Consider the following 19984-nt stretch of genomic DNA (forward strand, 5'->3'; position numbering starts at 1 on the left):
CTTGTGTGTGTGTACGTATCGTGCTGTGTTTGTTTATGTATTTGTATTCCCGGTGGCGTGGAAGGTAGCTGGTTGACGCAAATAGACAAGAGACAAATACTGACAGCAGACGAACGAATGTTGAACGAAGCAGAAAACACGCCTGCCTACAACAACAATAGCAACAACAGCGAGAGCCGAAACAACAATCATAAAAGTCGCGAATGCGCAACGCTCATGACGATGGCGCTGTTGCTGCTGTTAGTTCCACAGAGGGGCCGCCCCCGCCCACTCACGCGTTCACAAGCAAACATACACACACTTACAGTTCTCAGTAGGTAAAGCCAACAACAAATGAGAAGGCAAAAAAATATTAAAAATATTGCTTAAAAAACACATATCTCAAAACAATAAAATTAAATATAAAAAATTACAAAGAAAATTATGAAAAAAATAAAAATAAAAAAAATAAAAAAAGAACAAAATATGAGTAAAAAATGTAATGTGTAAAAACCAAAACTTCAAAATATGTATGTTGAAAAAATATATTACACAAATATATTAAACTAAAAAAAAAACAAAAGAAGAAATAAAAATTATGGTAACCTTAACAACAAACGCCATTGTAAACGAAATGGAAAAAATTCCCTTAAAAAATAGATAAAGAAAAAACAAATAATTAAAAAAATAACAAATAAAAAATATGGCAACTTTAATAATAAAAAATATTAAAAACGAAAGGTGAAATTTTGCTTCAAATTCAAAACAACAGAATTACGTAAAAAAAAACAATTCATAAAAACATTATAAAAGAAATAGATAAAAACTAAAAAAATGTAATTTGGCAACTTTTAAACTTAAAATATAAAAAACGAAATTTGAAAATTTGTTGAAAAATTTATTAAAAAAAATATTAAATGAATAAATATGGCAACTTTAACAACCAAATACTTTGAAAACAAAAAGTAAAAAAAATAGAACACAAAAAAGTAAAATAATATAAAAAATATGGCAATATTACACAAATTCCAAAAAAATAATAATAAAATTAAGATTCAAAGCAAATAATGAAAAATGAACAAAATAAGTATATTTTAAAAACATATGGCAACTTTAAAAACCATAAAAATAAAAACAAAATAAAATGAAGTAAAAAAAAATTTGAAAAAAATTCAATTATTGTGTAAAACAAAAACATATGTATATATGCACGCAATTGTCCCCTCAAATCCTCACACCGCATCGTAGCGCAGCAAACCATGCCCACCACATTACCACTTGGCAACATTTAACCGTCACTATGAAGTTTTCTACGCTTGCTTCGCCAATAAACTCAGCGTTTTTTTACAATTCATTACATTTTCTTTTATTTTACTTGCCGTTGCCACCTTTTCTTATTTTTAATGCTTCTTTTTAAAAATTTGTATGCCTCTTTGATCTTTGGCTTATTACCGTGTCATGTTAAGCATTGAAAGCTTGGCGAAACAAAAACTGGCGCAGCAAAAAAGACCAAAAAAAAACTGAACTTGGTAACAACAACAACACAAGCAAATATGCATATATAGTATGCATGGAGAATGGCGACAAGCGCGCCTGGACAGCGCAGCGTTGAGTTGAAGCATCCTTTAAAGATAAAAGTTGCGAGAAAACCAAAGTATGTTTGTACATGTATGTATCTATGTATGTTATGTATATGCAGCGCCAAAAGCTCGAGCAAGTGTATTCGTGACAGTTGTCGACTTCTGCGCCAGCAATAGCTGTAACAGCGACAGCGCCAACGGCGACACAGTCAAGTTGCTGTCGCTACAATACGCTCACTCGAAAAGTCAAAGGGGCGGATATTTTTGCTTTACTTTGAGGTTTGTTTTTGTTTCTGTATTTTATTATTCTTTTCGTTTTTTTGGTTTTTTGTTTTTTGATTTCCTCGAGTTCAGTTTGTTGGGGCATAACACTGGCGTAACCGACAAAAAACAACAAAAATAAATGCAAGAAAAATATAGTTGAGAACTTCCATGTTACTCTTACACATTTATGCGACAGAGGCGGCGCATGGAAAATGTTATTAAACGGTTTATATGAAGGCTATGGTGATAATTTGAATGCAGTAAAATTGTAGAAAACATTAAAATTTTTACTATATATTTTAATTAAAGTGAAGACAATGATAATTGCTTGTAAAAAAATTGAAATATTCGACCTACTGAAAACCATTCCATTTCGATGATTGTTGACTTGTTTGCATGTCAAACTCAAAAACCCATGTTTCATCGGCAATTATAATGCTCTCCATGAGTACGGGATAGTAATTCGCACGATTAAACATGTTCAAGGAGACCTGTTCATACCCAAAATGTCCACCAAAATCATTCGAACGGACTCGCGAGAGATGTCGAGCTCTCTTGCCATCTCTCTAACCCTTTACCTGACGATTTTCAAGCAGCACATTTTTCACTTTTTCAATATACTGTTTAACGAAAAGTCGAAGGTCGTCCAGAATGAGGCAACAAGTATAGAAATCCAAAAATTTTAAATTTTTTTGGATCAAAAAATTCATAGACTAGTGTAAAAAAAAAAATGCTTCTCTGTTCAATTCGCTGTACTGTCGAAGAACTTCTACATGAAAAACTTTAAAAGCTTTTTTTTCGAAACTACATTTTCCAAATGATGTCCATGGTACTCAGAGATTACAAACGGTATCCATGTGAAATTATGTATACAGTTTCACAGTAAATTTTGCTAGTAAACCATGCAACTTCTTTTATAAACAACTACTTTTTTCGGTAAAATTGAACGATTTCATCAATCTATCTATCAATCAATCAATGCTAGCAAGGCTTAAGACCCAGTTTTCGGTAAAATTGAACGATGTCATCAATATATCTATCAATCAATCAATACTAGCAATGCTTAAGACCCAGTTTTTTTATTCAGGGACAAACGAATTGATGAAAAACGTTTGCGAAAAAGGTTTTGGGAATTTCATAAGCTAGGTGATTTACACGATCTAAAAATGGTCCTTAAAATTCAAATGAAGACTCAAATCAGGTCGTCCAGAAGCAAGCAATTGTGCTGAATTGGTGGAAAAAGTCCGTGAAATTATTTATATAGATAAAAATTGTATTACGAGAATAACTGAGGGATTAAATACGATGAAATCATTATTTAAAAAATTTTAACTGAATATTTGGATAAAAAAAGGTCTGTTCCACATGAACTAAATAAAGGCAGAACAGGAAATGAGTTCTTGCTGAAAAATGTATTTATCTCATCAACAACTCCGTATTCGCCTGATTTATCAGCATCACGTGATTATATTTTATTTCTTAAACTGAAAACCAACGTGAAAGGAGCTTTTTTTTTTTGATGATACCTCAGCTTTGGAAGCAGTCCCAACCGAGGTACTGAAAAAGATTTCTATAAATGGCATGGATGATCGCTCTAAACGTTGTATTGAATCAAATTTTGAATAAATAGTAACTAATAATAGTGTGCATTTTATTCTGTATCCAAAAAGTTCGGTTATTTTTACGATACGCTATGGTAGAAATTGGAATATTTTCTCTCAGAATAGAATGTTAAAGATAGGACTGCTTCGGCAGAGTAAAAGAAAACGAATTTGATTTTAATTGCATAAAAAATACAAAGAAATATGCTAACCGTCACAGAACTTCGAAAGATGCTTTTAAATAACGTTGAACATTCCTAACTCCATTCACCATAGTCCACAAAAAAACTCCGAGTTGGAGAAACTTCGTGTTATAAAAAGAAATTTAACCTCTTTTACTAACTCAATAGTTTGAGTTATGAAAACTCCAAGTTTTGTTATAATAGAGTTTCTGGAATGAAAAATCTCAACTTATTTCACTAAGTGCTTTCAACAAGGGAAAACCCTGATGGAGCTTATAAAATTTCAAGATATGTTGGGATTGCCAGCACTGAAGGAAATTATTCCATAAGACAAATTTATTATGTTAATAAAAATTAATAACGACAGGTAAAGTATAATAGGAATACAATAAAATTCCTCTTTTCGATCAGATTTCATGAATAGACAGTATTAAATTATCCCTAATAAACGGACAAATTTTATTAAATTGTGTAAATAACCCCAATACAACACACAATGCTCCCATTCGTTTTAATTCGTGCAACACCACTGATATCTGCCTTGGAGCATTACGGAGAGTAACCAACGAACTAACCGCCACGAATGACAGAGCGCAGCGTATTTGACATTTTACCTTGGAAAATGACTATGAAAGTACCAACCGCAACAACAATATACATAAAAACACAAAAATAACAACAATAAAAATACACACAACAACAAAAATTACCAACTACACAGCTAACAAAAATAAGCGTATAGCAACAAAAACAACAAAAGGCGATAGTTGATAAGCCGAAGTTGAGCTTACAATAAAACACAAACACATTGAACAATAACAAAACCAACTACATAAGTAAATACAACAGCAACCAGTTGAGAAACATAAAAGCAGAGCAAAGAGAAAACAAACACAAAACACACAAAAAAAAAAAAGAAAAATAAGAAAAGGCAAAGACTTGTTGGGCAAGGAAGAAAAAGCACACAGCCAACAGCAGTCAACTACAATAACAATGGCAACAAGCCGAGAACAACAACAACAGCGGCATGTGGTAGCGCCTGTCGACAATAAGAAGCGCAAAGAGCAAAATGTCACTTTGAAAAATGCCATTGGTTCGACAAACTCCTCCGACAGGAGACAGCGCACGCACACCTACCCAAACACACACACACGCACGTGGCTGCATACACCGTCAGGCAGTCATAAAACAAAAGTTGAAGAAAAAAAACGCTTGCTGAGTGTCAGCGCGTCCTTCGTGCCGCCTTTTAATGCTTACGCTGAGCGTAACCAGTTGCTTAGCAACGCCCCCTTACCACACAAAACGCTGCTACTCACTGCAGAACGCTCTCCAAGTCACTTTGCTTTTACTACACTAACGGCGCGCAGTTGTTGTATTTGCACATTGTTGTTGCTTTTGGCTGGCGGCAACGGGGCTGTCGTTAGCACTCGCGCTCTGTGCCGGCAACACACATCCCAGAAGTGTCAGCAACAGACTCCATTGCGATTTTCGTGTGAGCGAGTGCGCAATAGTGCCCCACTCACCATAAGACAGTGTTGCACCGCTCACACGCAGGCAGCGCGCTGACAATGAGTAGCATAAGAGCGCGCAGCACTTATAATTGAGCGCTACACACCAGCAGGTACTCATTTGTAAACGCAGGGGAAATAACTGCCTGCTTTGGTGCACTCTCTCTTGCGCGCATGCTAACGAATACGCCCAATTTCCAACAAGCGAGTGAGCGCGCGTCTGTTTGCGCGAGTGCACGGCGCGTTAGGCGCTCAGAGAGTGCTTTGTTCGTACTTTTGTTGCTTTTTGGGGTGGCGCGACCTGCCAGCATTTACATGTGCATGTGAGTGAATATGAGTGGTTGAGGAGGCTGGCAAACCGGTTGCGCGTTATTGCTCTTTGCTGGCAGCAGCAGCTGTTCGCAGGCTATTTATACGCATACAGCAGTAATACATATGTAAGTATGTATTTAGGAACATTTCTTATTGCTTACTGGCCGCTAGTGGTTGGTGCGCTTCGCTCGCCATGCTGTTGAATTGCTAGTGCGCGCATGTGTTTTTGTGTGTGTGTGCTACTTCCAGCGCATCGTGTCTGATTCGGTCGGTGGTCGTGGCTGTTACCGTCATCGTCGTCGTCGCCGCCGCTGCCGTTGAGTGTGCTCCGCGCGGTACAGGCTTCAGTTTCTTCTCGACGTTCGCGTTGTACGCTCGTTGGTTTGGTTTAGCGTCTGTTCAATACGGATTATTTACGTGCGCTAAACGATTTCAGTTAAACGGTACGTTCCGCCGCGCAGCAAATAGCACATATAGCGCGTTAAGCCTTTTTGGGAATATTACGCGCGCGTTTAGTGTAAAAGCAACAATAAGTGATTCGTGAATAATAGAAATTAGCGCAAATGAAATATTATTGTTTCTAAGCGAAAAGCAGCTGGTCTTGCTCACACTGTGGGTTGGCACTGTGCCAAAAAAAAAGAGCTGTCAATGTTACTGTTAGCCGCCTCTGACAGTTGACACATTATCTGCAGGTGATATCGCGCGCAATGCGCTTCAAGTGACGAAGATTGTAAAACGAATGGTGCGGAAAATTTACGAAAAAGTTTTACAGCCATTCAATAAGATTTGCAAGAAAGCTGGCCTTTGCTGTGACAGCGCGTGAACGCTAACAACTACAAAGAGCAGTCAATAGCAAATTATAGAAAAGTTATATGGTCACAGTTAAAAAATATTTAAAATTCTCAATTTCCATAAAAATTTATAACTTAAAATCGCAACTCACACAGAACAACCTTGCAGATATCAAGGCGCTTTGAATCCCATCCATCAGCAGCTGCGCGCACGCCTACAAACGCGGCGCGTCCATCACAACTGTCAAGTGCCAAAAGTGAGTTTCACACCGACAAAAGGCTCGAAGCCGTGCGAAGATAAGACAACCGCGACACCGGGAAAAATCAACACTGCATACGCAGCTACTGGCACATACGATAACAGCCTGCCTTCCTGCCTGTCTGTCAGTCCGCCTTGAGCCTTTGCTTCCGCGTCTCTATGTAGGTGCGTGTTGTAGAGCGGCGCGTGGACGAAAGTGCAAGTGTACCCATTGAAATTAACTAAAGTGCCTGTGCGCGCGTGTGTTTTGTGTGTGATTGCGCGGGTTCAGCCGCTCACAAAAAGGCCTGCAGCAACCAAAAGTCAAGTCATTATTAAACCCTTTTTCGTGTAAAAAACAGCATCCGCGGCGCCTCCTTTTGCTCACGCGCACTAATTAACACCATTAAACAAAGCCTTTGTCGTCGCCGCAGTCGCGTGTGCATGTTATTATAATTGTTGGTCTAAAGTAAACACTCGGTGTATATATGTGTATGTTTTAAGTTGCAGTAGCAGCTGTTGCTTCAACACTCCTAATTGCAATTGCCACAACAGTTGAAGTGTGTCGCCCAACCGCGGTAGTGTGGCGCCGAAAAACACAACAAAAATTACAACACACATTCATGGTCAGCGCTGTCAGCTAGTGTCGCTTAATTAGCGTATACTTGGCTCATCGCCTAAAAGCAGGCTATTAATTGCCTGCATTAGCGCGTCAACGCGCGCGCACGCCCCACGCGGCAGCATACAGCGTCGGCTGTTGTGCCATCATAATTTACAACAAATTCGCGACTTCAACAACAACAACGTGCTTGTGTGGCAAATACATAGCTTCTCAGTTATATAAGTGTGTGTGATTTTCTTTGTTCCCAAGGTGTTTCATGTGCAACGCCGTCGGCAACAACAACACAGCCACTTACTTACAGTTAACTAAGTTATAGTGTAGCTTACAGCAGCGACAGGCGTAACAACAAGAGTGACAAGTGCATTAAGCGTCAAAAACAACAACAACAACAGCGGCATACTAAGCGTCAGCAGTAGCAACAAACAAGTGTTTAAGTGTAGCAAGTATCGCGCGGCAAATTTGCCTTGCCACAGCGGCGGCGTGTTAAGCGAAAGCTACAAAATTTTAACCGAATTATCGAAAACGCCCCTTAGGGCTGTCGCGCTGGCGTCATTTCTGGGCGACGGTTTTGCCGCGCTCGGTTCAAGAACACCATCGGTTAAGGATCTAATGGCGTTCGGATCGGTTTTACACAATAATCAACATAATATCGGTGAGTACGAGGAATTTGTTAATATTTTGTTATATGAATGGGTGTCTGATTAAGGATCTTTAATATGAATATAAAAATAATAATAATTTAAAAATAAAAAATAGAAAATAAATAAAATGACGAATATTATGAAATATTAATTTTCGGCTATCAAAAACATTTTAAGGCAATCATTTGAACATATTTACGAAAAAAGGTTTTACTACAATTCTATTCAAAGATCGATTTCATCTGTTGACAATTACCATAAAACTTTAATGCAGTTTGCTGTCAGGCAGGAAGTTCAAATATACGAGGTGCACCCTTTTGTTAAGAAAACTTAAAAAAATCCATCAGCTCCACTCAGGCGGGTTTTAACACGGTAGGGTTCTTTAAATATCGAAAAACAACATCCTTAGCTGATGAAGCAAATGAACTAGCCTTTGATCAAGTTTGATATCAGTTGTTTATTGTATACCTATGTATGTATATAGCAATTAAACCCTAAGAATCTTTTATTTAAATATTTTTCTTGAAAATTTTCTACTTATTGCTGCTATAACTTTTATGGCAGATCCTGAAAATTTGTGTGGGTAAGCTGATAAAAATCAGAGCAAACTGCTTTAAAAAAATTTTGTTATTGTTTGCAGTTTTCCAAATTCGAAAGCGCTTTAAAATAGACCTTCCACCTCAATTTAATCTCTAAATTTTTCAGAGGTACTACCAAAATTCAAGATTAACTCTGGAGTATGTTCAGAAAATAACGCAAATTTTCAAATTTGGCGAGATGGAGATTCCAATTGTCACTTTTTTTAGCTGGCATAAGTGCATAATAATGAATGAGCACTATTTTGAAGGGGAAAACATTAAGGTAGAGAAATTTAAAAAGTGAAATCGCTCATAACCGGACATCCACCGTCGCAGTGTCCGGCTAAGGGACCTGTCAATATATGGGGGACAGGCAGAAAGAGTGTTTAAAAATAAAATAAGTCAGAAGCTGCCACTCCAATATCAGGCAGGAGTGAATGCATGACAATTATCCCTTTAGTGAACCAGACGGCAGCAGCGCAAGATAATTTGTTTTCTGTGTTCAATTTACATATTGTTCTTAAAAAAAATCTCCTAAAACACCAAAAATCAATAATAATTTAATAAAACAGATATAGAAATTGTACACAATTTTCTTCACAAATTATATGAAATCTTGTCCGTTTATCAAAGACAATTTAGACAAAATATTACGAGATTAGAGTCCGTATCCGATCATTTGTCATTGGAACCTATTCATTCGGCTACAGAAATTGCCTTTGGATGAAAATAGTAATGAAAACGATCTGTTCATGAAATGTCATGTCCTGTTATGGGACATATCCGGTTATGAGGACTGCCCGTAATGGGGAATTTCACTGTAAATATTTCATTTTAACTTTAAATTTACGATTTATGTCCAAATCAATTTAAGAAATATTTTTTATTGCCAACAACAGAGATTCGAACCTAAATAAAAATAGTTTACGGGTTATTTTCTACCATTTTTATATATGAAATAAAGTTTCTTTAAAAATAAAATTGAATACCTCTGGTGAGGATGATTTTCTTTCAAATATTTCACTTCCAAGCACTTACAAGAAGAAGATTTTAAAAATTACAGTGGAAAGTTATTTAAAAGTCAAGAGATATTTTGCTTTACGAATATAAATAGAAGGAGCCGACTCACTTTGGCGAATCTTAGGTAGGCTCAAAAGCAACGATTTTCTGATAGAATATATGTAGAAACATACAACACTTTACGAAATTTTCTTACCAAAAATTAAATAGACAAAAAAAATAATCAAATCGAGAAGCAACAGTGGCTCACTCAAACTGAAAAACTTAAACTTCATATAAATTCTACGAATCAAAAAAAAAAAAAACAAATAAAAAACAAAAACAAAACTAATAATAATTATGCAACAGTAAACCTAAAGATATAAAAATTATTTAAATCTACTTCAATGACAATTATTTTACAATGATAAATTCTTCATCAAAATTAAAAAAAATACAAGAAAATATGTCCCGTTATTGCAATAAATGCCACAAATAAACTTTGAGCTTTTTGTATTTGCAAACAGCAAGAACAACAAAAATAACAGCAATAAAAAATCACAACAAATTACAACAACAATATTGTGTTATAAAAACAACAACAACAAAAGTAAATAACAAAAACAACAACGTGCATTGCGAAAAAGTTTTTAAGAAAAGTTTTTCCAACTTTTGAACTTGGTCCTCCTTTACCAAAATTTTGCTCCGTTCCGTTCTGTCCGTTGCATGGCGAACAGCCAGTGTGGCACAAGCATGTTTGCTGCGGTGTTTTCATGTATTTTATTGTGTTTGAGGAATTTCATTGTTTTTGTTTTAATTTTCGGCAAACAGGCACACGCACCACTGTTGTGGTATAAATTTTGCTCGTTGTTTTTCCAACTTTTTCCCAAATAGTTTTGTGCGAACTTTTTTAGTCTCAAACGAAAGTTTTTGGTTCAGTAAGAAGAAACAAAAAAATGCTTGTGTCAGCAGTTGGTCGTAGGATGTTTGCTAGATTTGACATTTTATTATGATTAGTATGCATGTATTATAAGTTTTGGATTATATGACGAATGTTGCGGCAAATACATAAACGCAAAAGAGGTGTAAATTTCGGATTTCATTGTGGCAGATGTTAAAATTTTGCATGGTTATTTTGAAAAGCGTGTTTAATACAATTTTTTAACATAAATTTTGTGCTCAACAGGATATAAAACCACCTGTTGGTAAACTTTGGAATCCAACAATTTGAAAAAGGTGGTAAGTTAAAGCTAAAAGTGCTCGTAATTCTTTGAAATTTTAGAAAAACTAACTTAAAAAAAGTATTTATCTATGGCTCAAAACGCAAATTTTTATTTACCAAAGCTTCTGCAAAAATATTATCAAATACATCATAATCATTTTATGAATCTCCCTGTGGCGAGAAAAAGATTTCTTTCTTAATTTTGATCGGCCAGTTTATATGCCAGCTATATGCGACAATAGTCGATCATTTCGATTATCTCGTCAAATAAAAAAGTTTTACATACAAAGACTTTATTGTGGTTGAACAGTTTGTATGGAAGCTACATATACATAGTTATAGTGGTCCGATATTGGCAATTTGAACAACTGAACTCTTTGTAAAAGCAAAATTTCAGACCAATATCTCAAAAATTGAAGGGCTATTTCACGAATTTACAGATGCACATGGCAGGGCAAGGTTTGGTTCTGGATGTTACAAAAATTTTCAATATATTCTATGTAATAAAATGTAAAACATAATGAAATTGGTTAAAACAATAGTAAAACCTTGAACATTAAATAATTAAAAAATAAACAATAATAAGTTGAACATAATATATAAGGACCATGCACTGTAAAAACTAATTCTTTAAAATTAAAAATAAAATAAATAAAAAACTAAAAAAAAATAAAAATGATTATTAATCAAAAACAAAAAATGATGAAAAAATGAAATAATAAAAAAAAATAAAAATTTTATTAATTAAAAAAATCAAAATTAAATAATCTCATTAAAAATAAATATACAGTAGTAAAAATTAAACTTTAACAGTAGCAGTTAATTTTTTCAATTTTGTTGATCAGAGAACAAAATCAGAATTAAAAATTAAGCATCAATTAGTAATAATAAAATAAATCAAAATAATATTTTTATATATCAAAAAAATAAAGAAAATTATAATTAATAAAAAAATGTAATTAAAATATCAAATATAAATTATATATCAAATATAAATTAAATATCAAATAATTTTTTTCTAAGTAATTAAAATAACTGTAATTTTGTTTTTAATTTTCCTGATCAGAATTTAGCTACAATTATCACTTCATTAATTTTTTTTATGAAACGATTAAAAATAATTTCAACGCAACGCGAGCTATTTTCAAGTCTTGCGCCCCCCAAAAGTATTCTTTCAAGAAATTTAATGATTTCTGTCACAAATCAATGACGTAACAGCAACACTAAGCATTATTATGTAAAATGAGTATACGAATGTATCACTGCCTCAGCTGTTTTACTACCATTACAACAACAACACTGCTAAAATAGGTGTTAAATGCTGCCAACAGCATGCAGTCACGTGCATGCAACATAAAACCGCAGTGCAACGCTGCGGTGGCAACCAACAAAAAACACAACCAGTAAGCGGCAGGAGGCACAACAAATGCAGGAGACTGAGCAAGCAAGCCAGGCAGTCAGGCATCCAGTCTTCCAGGCAACAGCAGTAAAATCTCATATTTTTCACTTGAAAAATCGCAAAGGAAATCGACGAAAGGCAACAATTTCGTAAGCCGAGCTAATGGCAGCGAAGGAGTTATGGGAAACAGTAGGAAGGGCCATAAAAGTGCAACAGCAAGAACAAATCGAAGAAAAACACCGAAAGTAATAACAATGCAAAACGGAGGTTAAGTTGGCGGTGTTGCCACACAACACCACCTTCCATGGAAATGTGAGCACCGATTTTGCTAAGCACTGGTGTGTGTATGTGAATTTGTGTGTGTGGCAGCAAGTGGTTGCATTATGAGAAATGTGGGAAATGTGCGTGTTGATGCCACACTGCCGCATCAATTGCAGCAGCTGACGAGCAATGGCCCAATTGATGGGCCGTGACTTTGCAATTTCAACAGCACTCACGCAACAACACAGCAACAATGGTCACTTGCAATTGCTGTAATTGCTGCCACACGTAGCAAATGTGCAGCAACAAGCAAAAGGGCATTCATTGATTGTTGTTGCACCAGTAGTGCAAAATATCTATTCAGGGCATATTTCAAGTGCTTTTTGTGGCATTGTTGCAAGCGTTGCACAAGTGGCGAAGGTGGTGTGTGTTGACTCATAATTGTTGCCACATTAAACTAGTTGGCCTGCAGCAGCAGCATTGCCGCAAAACACGTTTGAGCACCTACAACATACATGCGTTGCGGTGCAGCATGCGGCAAACGGGTAGGCGGTGGTTGGGACATACAGCGTGGCAGCAGCGCGCATCAATGCACAATGCAGCAATGGCAAATCCATCCATTCTAAAATGCAAGCTGAATTTATGAGTTGTGCAGCGATGTGAGAAGTCATTTTCGTTGAAATTAATAGGCAGTCGGTGGCTTGGTCACTCCGTCAGCTGTGTTGCTGTGTTGCAAACGCAAGTGGCAGCTAAAATGCCAGTAAAGTGTTTGCGTTGACCATTTATTTTATTTTTATTTTAATAGAGGCTTCTATGGCTCGTCACAGCGGCAGCACCAGTGGCAGGTCCTCGCAGTTTTCGCTGAGCAACTCATCAGTAAAACGCCGCTTTGCATCATGTGGCACAAATGCTGGAACGTTGAGTTGCAGATTAAACGTTCGCGAGGAGGCTTGCAACATTGTAGACGTGCTTTTGGCTGTTGCGCTGAGGGATTAGGCCAAATGTGCAACATCGTGTTGACAGCGTTTATGTGAGACGACAGCAGGCAGCAAGTTTGATGCATCTGCAGCGGCTAAACGTCAGTCGGTCAGCCGATTCGCACGTCACTGCGAATTCAATTGCACTCAATCGGAATTTTGGTTTGCGAAACTGACAGGCTGCAAATGTTGCAATGCATTTGGGATGTGATTGGGGACAGAATGTTTGTGGGTTATGTTGAACCGCAGCTTTACCGGTTTGATCGGGAATTTTGGTTTGGGATGTGGATCTGAAAATTTACGCACGGTTATTTCTCACCAAAAAACTGCTCATTTGGCGGAATCGCCGATATCGGACCACTATAGCATATATGTAGCTGCCATAAAAATTGACTGATCAAAATCAAGTTCTTGTATGGAAAACTTTTTTATTTTACAATATATCTTTACGAATTTTTGACGGGATTATTATCCAAGTAAACCGTACAACCCACGAAAAAATTGTTCTTATCGGTTCTCTATAGCATATAGCTGCCATACAAACTTACGAATCAAAATCAAGTTCTTCACTGACCGTTCAAAATCAGAATGAAAATTCTTTTAAAGCCATTTTTAATATGAAAATTGCACATGTGAAGGATATAGCTGCTGTGCAGCCACAAGTTTGAAGTTGAATTACAAGTTAAGTCCTTAAGTATCAACCATAACCGTGAATCATTCAGAAGAAAACCTCGTTAAAGAAGCTATTGGGATTCAGGCAGGCAGATTTTGGCCCAGATTACATGATTTGCTAATGCGTTTTACTAATTGGGTAACGGACTAAACATCTATCTCAAATCCATCGAAGAATAAATAAGTAAAACTACAAAAAAAGTAGAGACATAAAATTTCGAGTGTATAAAAAAAGTCAGCATAAAATGTGGAAGTCTAGTGAAAATCCATATTGAACAATCTCAAACTCCGATCTCTTGGATATACCCTCGGGTCACTGTATTGAGGGGTTACCCCTCTAGATAGATATTTACTGTATTTATAAATAACATACAAATTATTTTCTTGCTAATGCCAAGTACAACGAAAAACAAAAATTTTATTAAATCCAAGCTCACAACTGATTCTGGTTAGACAGATGTGTTTTATGTGGTTACAACAACAATAAGCTATGTCGGATTTCGTAGATATTTTTGAGTCTCCTCTATAATATGGTTTTAAGAAAAATAAAAGAAGGTGACAACCAAGACTTAAAACCAAATAACGGCACCTTAACATTTCCTAATTTTTATGATTTCATAACGAAAGTTATATGAACTAAATTCAACGGTATACAAACGGTATATGCAGAACAACTTAAATACTCAAGCTGTTCTTCCATATGGCCATAACCAAGCCATTTTTTAGACTAAGATTTGCAGAAAAATCCATTCCGCAGAAGAGAGAATCTCCAATTTAGTCCGAAAAATTCCATTACAGTTTCTTAGAACATTTTGCAAAAATACCAATATTTGAGGTTATGAACGATTTGAAATAATTTAATTGAATTTAATAGTACCAAAATAAAATTTCAGAAAATTTAAATCGTATTGACAAAATGAAGGAAAAAATAAAAATATGGCGAAAACCATTAAAAAAAATTAAAAAAAAATGGAAAATGCAAGAAATGATAAAACATCTGAAATACATGTATAAAATATACAATAAACATATACTATGTACATACATATATTCAAGTCGAATAATGGTAAATATAGAATTTTATATACAATTTTTTAAATAACATTTTTTTGGGTGAAACAAATTTTGAATTTGAATATTTTGAGAAAAATTTCGAAAATAATTAAAAAAAATATTTTGAAAAAATTTCGAAAACAATTTAAAGAAAATATTTTGAGAAAAAATTTGAATTTTCTTTCGAGAAAATTTAAAAACAAAAATATTTTCAGTTTGATTATTTTGAGAATAGTTTCGAAAACAATTTCGAAAAAATATTTCCAGAAAACTTTCGAAAAAAAAGTTAAAAAAAATTGAGAAAAATGTTGAAATTTATTCTGAAAAAAATTTTGAAATCATTTGATGCAGGAATACATTCATTAATGGTAAATGTAAATTTCGAGCAGAGCAAATCATTTTGTAAAAGCATACAATTTCTTCTCTACCCAATTTTCGAGTGAAATATTATTAAAAACATTTTGATATTTTGAAATTGAATATTTTGAGAAAACTTTCGAAAACAATTTTAAAAAAATATTTTGAGAAAAGTTTCGAAAAAAGTTAGAAAAAAATTGAGAAAATATTGAAATTTATTTTGAAAAAAATTTTGAAATTTGTGGTAAATATTTATTTACATTCGTGCAGATAAAATATTTTATAATAATGTATGAATGTACTTATACATACAAAAAAATAGTTTGATACTTTTAATGAATTTCAACCTATTAAAATTTAATTTTTTTTTTTGAAAATATTATAAAAAATCAAGAAATGTTTAATAAAGTTATATATGTAGGTACTATGTACTATATATATAAAAACACGTAAAATTTTAAGTAATTGTTTTCACTCACCTACAAATCCATTAAATTGACTTGCCACTGCTACAACAACACTATAAAAAACACATTTTGCAAACCGCACTTGCAACTTGACTCGAGCTACGGACTCGATTGTGAGCAAATTATGCCCATTTCCTTTACTGATCACTACAAGAACACAACACAACACAGAACACTGAAAATAAACAAAATAATAAAAAATTAGTAAAAAATGTAGAAATAGTAACAAAGCAAAATAGATGATATAAATAGAAAATAATAAGTATAAACATGATAAAACATTTGCAATAAATGCAAAACGACAAACATAACCTCAAATAACTGGGCGATGAGAATGATGCTGGTGGTTATAAATGAGGAACAAGCAGACAAAAAAAAAAAAAAAAAAAAAACATGAACAAGTAGCCAGAATAATAGCGCTGACTTTGGCAACCAGCATTTGAACAAGAACTTGTGAAAACAACAACAAAAAATTAAGCAACATCAACAATTTAAGCAGCAACAACAAAGCAGCAACTTTGCTGAAGCCATTGCAGCAGTTACTATATGTTGCTATGTTTGTGCTGAAGCCATTGCCACTGTTGTGCTTTGCCTGTGTTGTTGTTGTTTTAGCTGCTGTTGCACCTACTTTTCTGTGGCTGCTGCAGTTGCGGCATTATTTTTATGATTCCAATGCAATTACTACGCGAGCCAGCCGCTTGTCGGTTGGAAGCCCACTAAGCTGTTGCCGTGGTCATCGCCGCGCTGCGCATTTCGCAACCTCAATCAAAGGGGAGGCCATAAACGGAGTACGAGTAAAAGGCAGAATCCTTGTATTCGATCACTTGGAAGAAATCACGCTTCACCAAGCGAATACTCGGCGGCAGAAGCGACTTGCGAATGCGCTGTGAAGGCTGGGAAACGCGTTGCGGAGAAGTTAAACAGCTGGACAGCAGACAGTCAGTCAGTCAGCCGGTCAGCGTTGAGCGCTTGTTGCAAGTCGTAAAATCATATGGTGACTGACTTTTTGCCCGCTTTGGGGACGCGACGCGCAGACTTTGGAGGCAATTTGTATGTTTTTTGTGTTCAATTTTAGCTACTAAGCTTTTTGTTGAGTGCCTCTGGACTGCTGCACTGCTATTTCTGCCGCTGCTGCTGAACGCCTCAAATGGCAAACTGACAGCCAGTGGTCGTCCGTCAGGGTATCCACCTTCACTTCGACGACTGTCAGCAGCATAAATGTGAATAGAAAAATTATTAAAGGAGGGAGTGGGTCGAGCAAAATTGGTTTCAGAGTGAGAGGTTTAAAAAAAAATTTTAAGTTTTCGGTTTAAAATATATTACATTAAAAAAGTCTGAACTATTTATCATTATTTATATTATTAGAAATATATGTATCTAATTCGAAATTTTTAGAATGAGCATTCTTCTATCTGAAAATTTTTTAGTAAACTATTTTGTTTTATTTTTTTGATTACACTTTTGTTTAAAAAACTCAATACTATTAAATTATTATTAGTTTAAATTTCTAAATATATAATTTATATTTTTAAAATTTTATTTAATGAAATTTACATTTTTTTATTAGATTAATATTCTTAAAATCATATAAAAATTCAAAAACATAAAAAAACAATATTAAAATTTATAATCAAATATAAGAATTTTTTTCTTAAAATTTTTTTTCTAAAATTATTTATTTTAATTTCAAATTTCTTTTATAAATAAGATAAATTTTAACAATTAAGAAATTGAAAATTTGTGTACTTAATGACCTAAGAAAATTTCTGTTATTTCTGGATCCTTATTTTTAAGTTTAATTTTTTAAATTCCAATTTTTTTCATTAATATATGTTATTAAAACCATATAGAAATGCAAAAATATAAACTACAAAGTTTTGCAATTTTTTCTACTTCTTGAATTTTTATTTTAAAAATAATTTATTAATACAAAAATTAAAAAAAAAAAACGGTTTAAATACCTTAAAATATATTTTTGATTATTAAAAAAAATATATATTTTAATACTTCAGAATACATTTTTGAAAATTTTGAAAAAAAATTATAATTTCCATACTTTAAATTATATTTCTGAAAAATTGAAAAAATCATAATTTTTTTCTTCTAAAATTTAATACTCAAACTAAGCCACTTCTACTAGCATCTATTGACCACACTCCTACTTGCACCAACGCTCCAAACACAAAATACTCTGCAAAGTCAATAAGTTCACGGCTTACATCACCTTCTGTCTCATGTTGCAACAAACGACGGCAAATGCATTAAAATTGTCGCAATTGCGAAAACTTATAAATAATAATAAAAAAATAGTAAAGAATTTTGTGGCAAGAAGCGCTTACTTTTTGTAGTAAGTGCATTTGCCACGATCGACAGCGATTGCTGTTATTCAATTGTGCAACAAAAAGCACACAGTAGGCTGGCAACGGCCATAAGGACTCAATAGCGCAGAAGTTATGCAACAAAGCGACCGCGCTGAGATTTTCGCAGCGCTCACGAATTTGCTGAAACGCTGCTGGAGTTTAATTGCTCGCCCGGATGATCGATGTTTTGAAGTTTGCCGATAAAATAGAAGCGCGCATCTGCGTTGATGGCCGCAATGCAATTTTTTATTAGAGTTTTTTTTTGTTGGGCAATTTTTCTGTTTTTATCTTTACTGAGTGGAAGTAAGCGAAGTTTGCTTGAGTAGGGATAACAGTAGAGTATTCTCAGCTGAGGACTTTTTGGTTTGAAAATAAATGTTTAATATAAATGTATTTTTTATCGGAAGGTAAAAATTAATAAAAATCGAAAATAAATTAATTGAAAATATTCGAAAATTCGAAGTTCAGAAAAGTTAGTAATGCACAATTTTCTTACACAATCAGAAAGTAGAGATTTCAACACAGCAAAATTCTAATACTATCGACTTCAGAAAAAAGTACAGATATTTTGACGTAAGCATTGTTGATTGAAAGTTGAACTTTAATTCTTGAAAGTAAGTATAAATAATGTAGAAAACCTTATTTTAATAATGGTAAAGAGAGCAGAGCAAATAATTTTGAAAAAGTATACAATTTCTTCTATACCCAATTTGTAGTGAAAAAAATTTTGATAAAATGTTGATATTTTGAATTTCAATATTTGGAGAAAAATTTCGAAAACGATTTAGAGAAACTATTTTGCGGGAAATTTTGAAATTTATTTGAGAAAATTTATGAAAAATTTTCATATTTTGAGACAAATTTTGAAAGCAATTTAGAAAAAATATTTGGAAAAAACTGTAAAATTTATTTTGAAATTTATATTGAGAAAAGTTTTGAAAAAAAATATTTTGTGAAATCATTCGTTGGATCAATATGGTGCTTTTGGGACATAAAAAGTTATATAGCACATACGTGAAGAAAAATTTTTTTTTAAATATAGAAAGAAGTTGAAACTAAACTTTTTGAATTTTTCAAATAAATTTAGAGGTTATATGAGCAAATGTTCAAACAAAATTTGCAGATCTTTTTATTATTAACTACAACTTTTTTCCATGGACCTTTCTTCCGGAAATTGTGAAAAAACGTTTTTTACGAAAACACTAAGGGGGACTTTCACTGCCCGAACAGAAATCGCCTGCAAATAATTTTTTTTAATTTTTGTTACATTATCTTTCTTTTACAATGGGTTGTAAATGCCAAATTTGAAAATAAAAAATATATATAAAGAAATGTCAAGATTTAAGCTTAAGCTTTCTTCAAATCATAATAATTTGGAATCACGACAAGCTCTCTGAATATACAACATTAAAAATCGCCTGTAAGATTTTCATTAAATTTTCGAGTGCGATCACCCCCAGCGCCTGTACTTGCAGCTTGCGATTGTCGACAATCTGGCTGCCGTGCCCACTTTTAAACTATCAATATTTACATCTGGCGAAACTGAAGTGACTGCATATCTTCCTTATATTATTCTATATGCTTAGTTTTATTGTTGTAATATCTTTTGCTGAGCTGTCAATAGCGCATGTGCTAGATAATTTATTTAGTCATAAATAAGGCAAAATGTCGTGGCCGCAGCCAGCGAGGCAGAACGCCGCAAAACAGTTGACTGTCTGCCGTTGGAGGCAGACCCTGATCGCCGCCGCAGTAGGAGCAAACTGGGCATGAGCAATACATTTTACAAGTGCCCACACACTCACACACACATGCACCCATATGTGTTTGCATTTGATTGAGTGAATGAATGAATGCATGACTAGTCAGTGATTTTACTGCGCCATATATTCAGCTTACTTGTCAACAGCGTCTTGCCGTCGCT

General features: G+C 34.2%; 1 protein-coding gene and 1 long non-coding RNA gene across 3 annotated transcripts in view; one reads left to right on the top strand and one right to left on the bottom strand.

The window, feature by feature from the left end:
* LOC120773841 overlaps positions 1 to 19984 on the bottom strand; it is a 306574-nt gene that overhangs the window by 33662 nt on the left and 252928 nt on the right. Inside the window, exon 2 of the long non-coding RNA XR_005705192.1 lies at positions 15716 to 15878. This is a non-coding gene — a long non-coding RNA (uncharacterized LOC120773841). The remainder of the gene's footprint in view (positions 1 to 15715; positions 15879 to 19984) is intronic.
* The window catches only part of LOC120773840 (LIM/homeobox protein Lhx1), a 162830-nt gene continuing 148650 nt past the window's right edge, over positions 5805 to 19984 (top strand). For both annotated transcript variants that reach the window (XM_040102969.1, XM_040102970.1), the window contains exon 1: positions 5805 to 7729. In XM_040102969.1, coding sequence (XP_039958903.1) covers positions 7687 to 7729 — 43 coding nt within the window. In that variant the 5' untranslated portion in view covers positions 5805 to 7686. The remainder of the gene's footprint in view (positions 7730 to 19984) is intronic.

This window comes from Bactrocera tryoni, chromosome 4, assembly GCF_016617805.1.
Source record: "Bactrocera tryoni isolate S06 chromosome 4, CSIRO_BtryS06_freeze2, whole genome shotgun sequence".
Taxonomy (NCBI): domain Eukaryota; kingdom Metazoa; phylum Arthropoda; class Insecta; order Diptera; family Tephritidae; genus Bactrocera; species Bactrocera tryoni.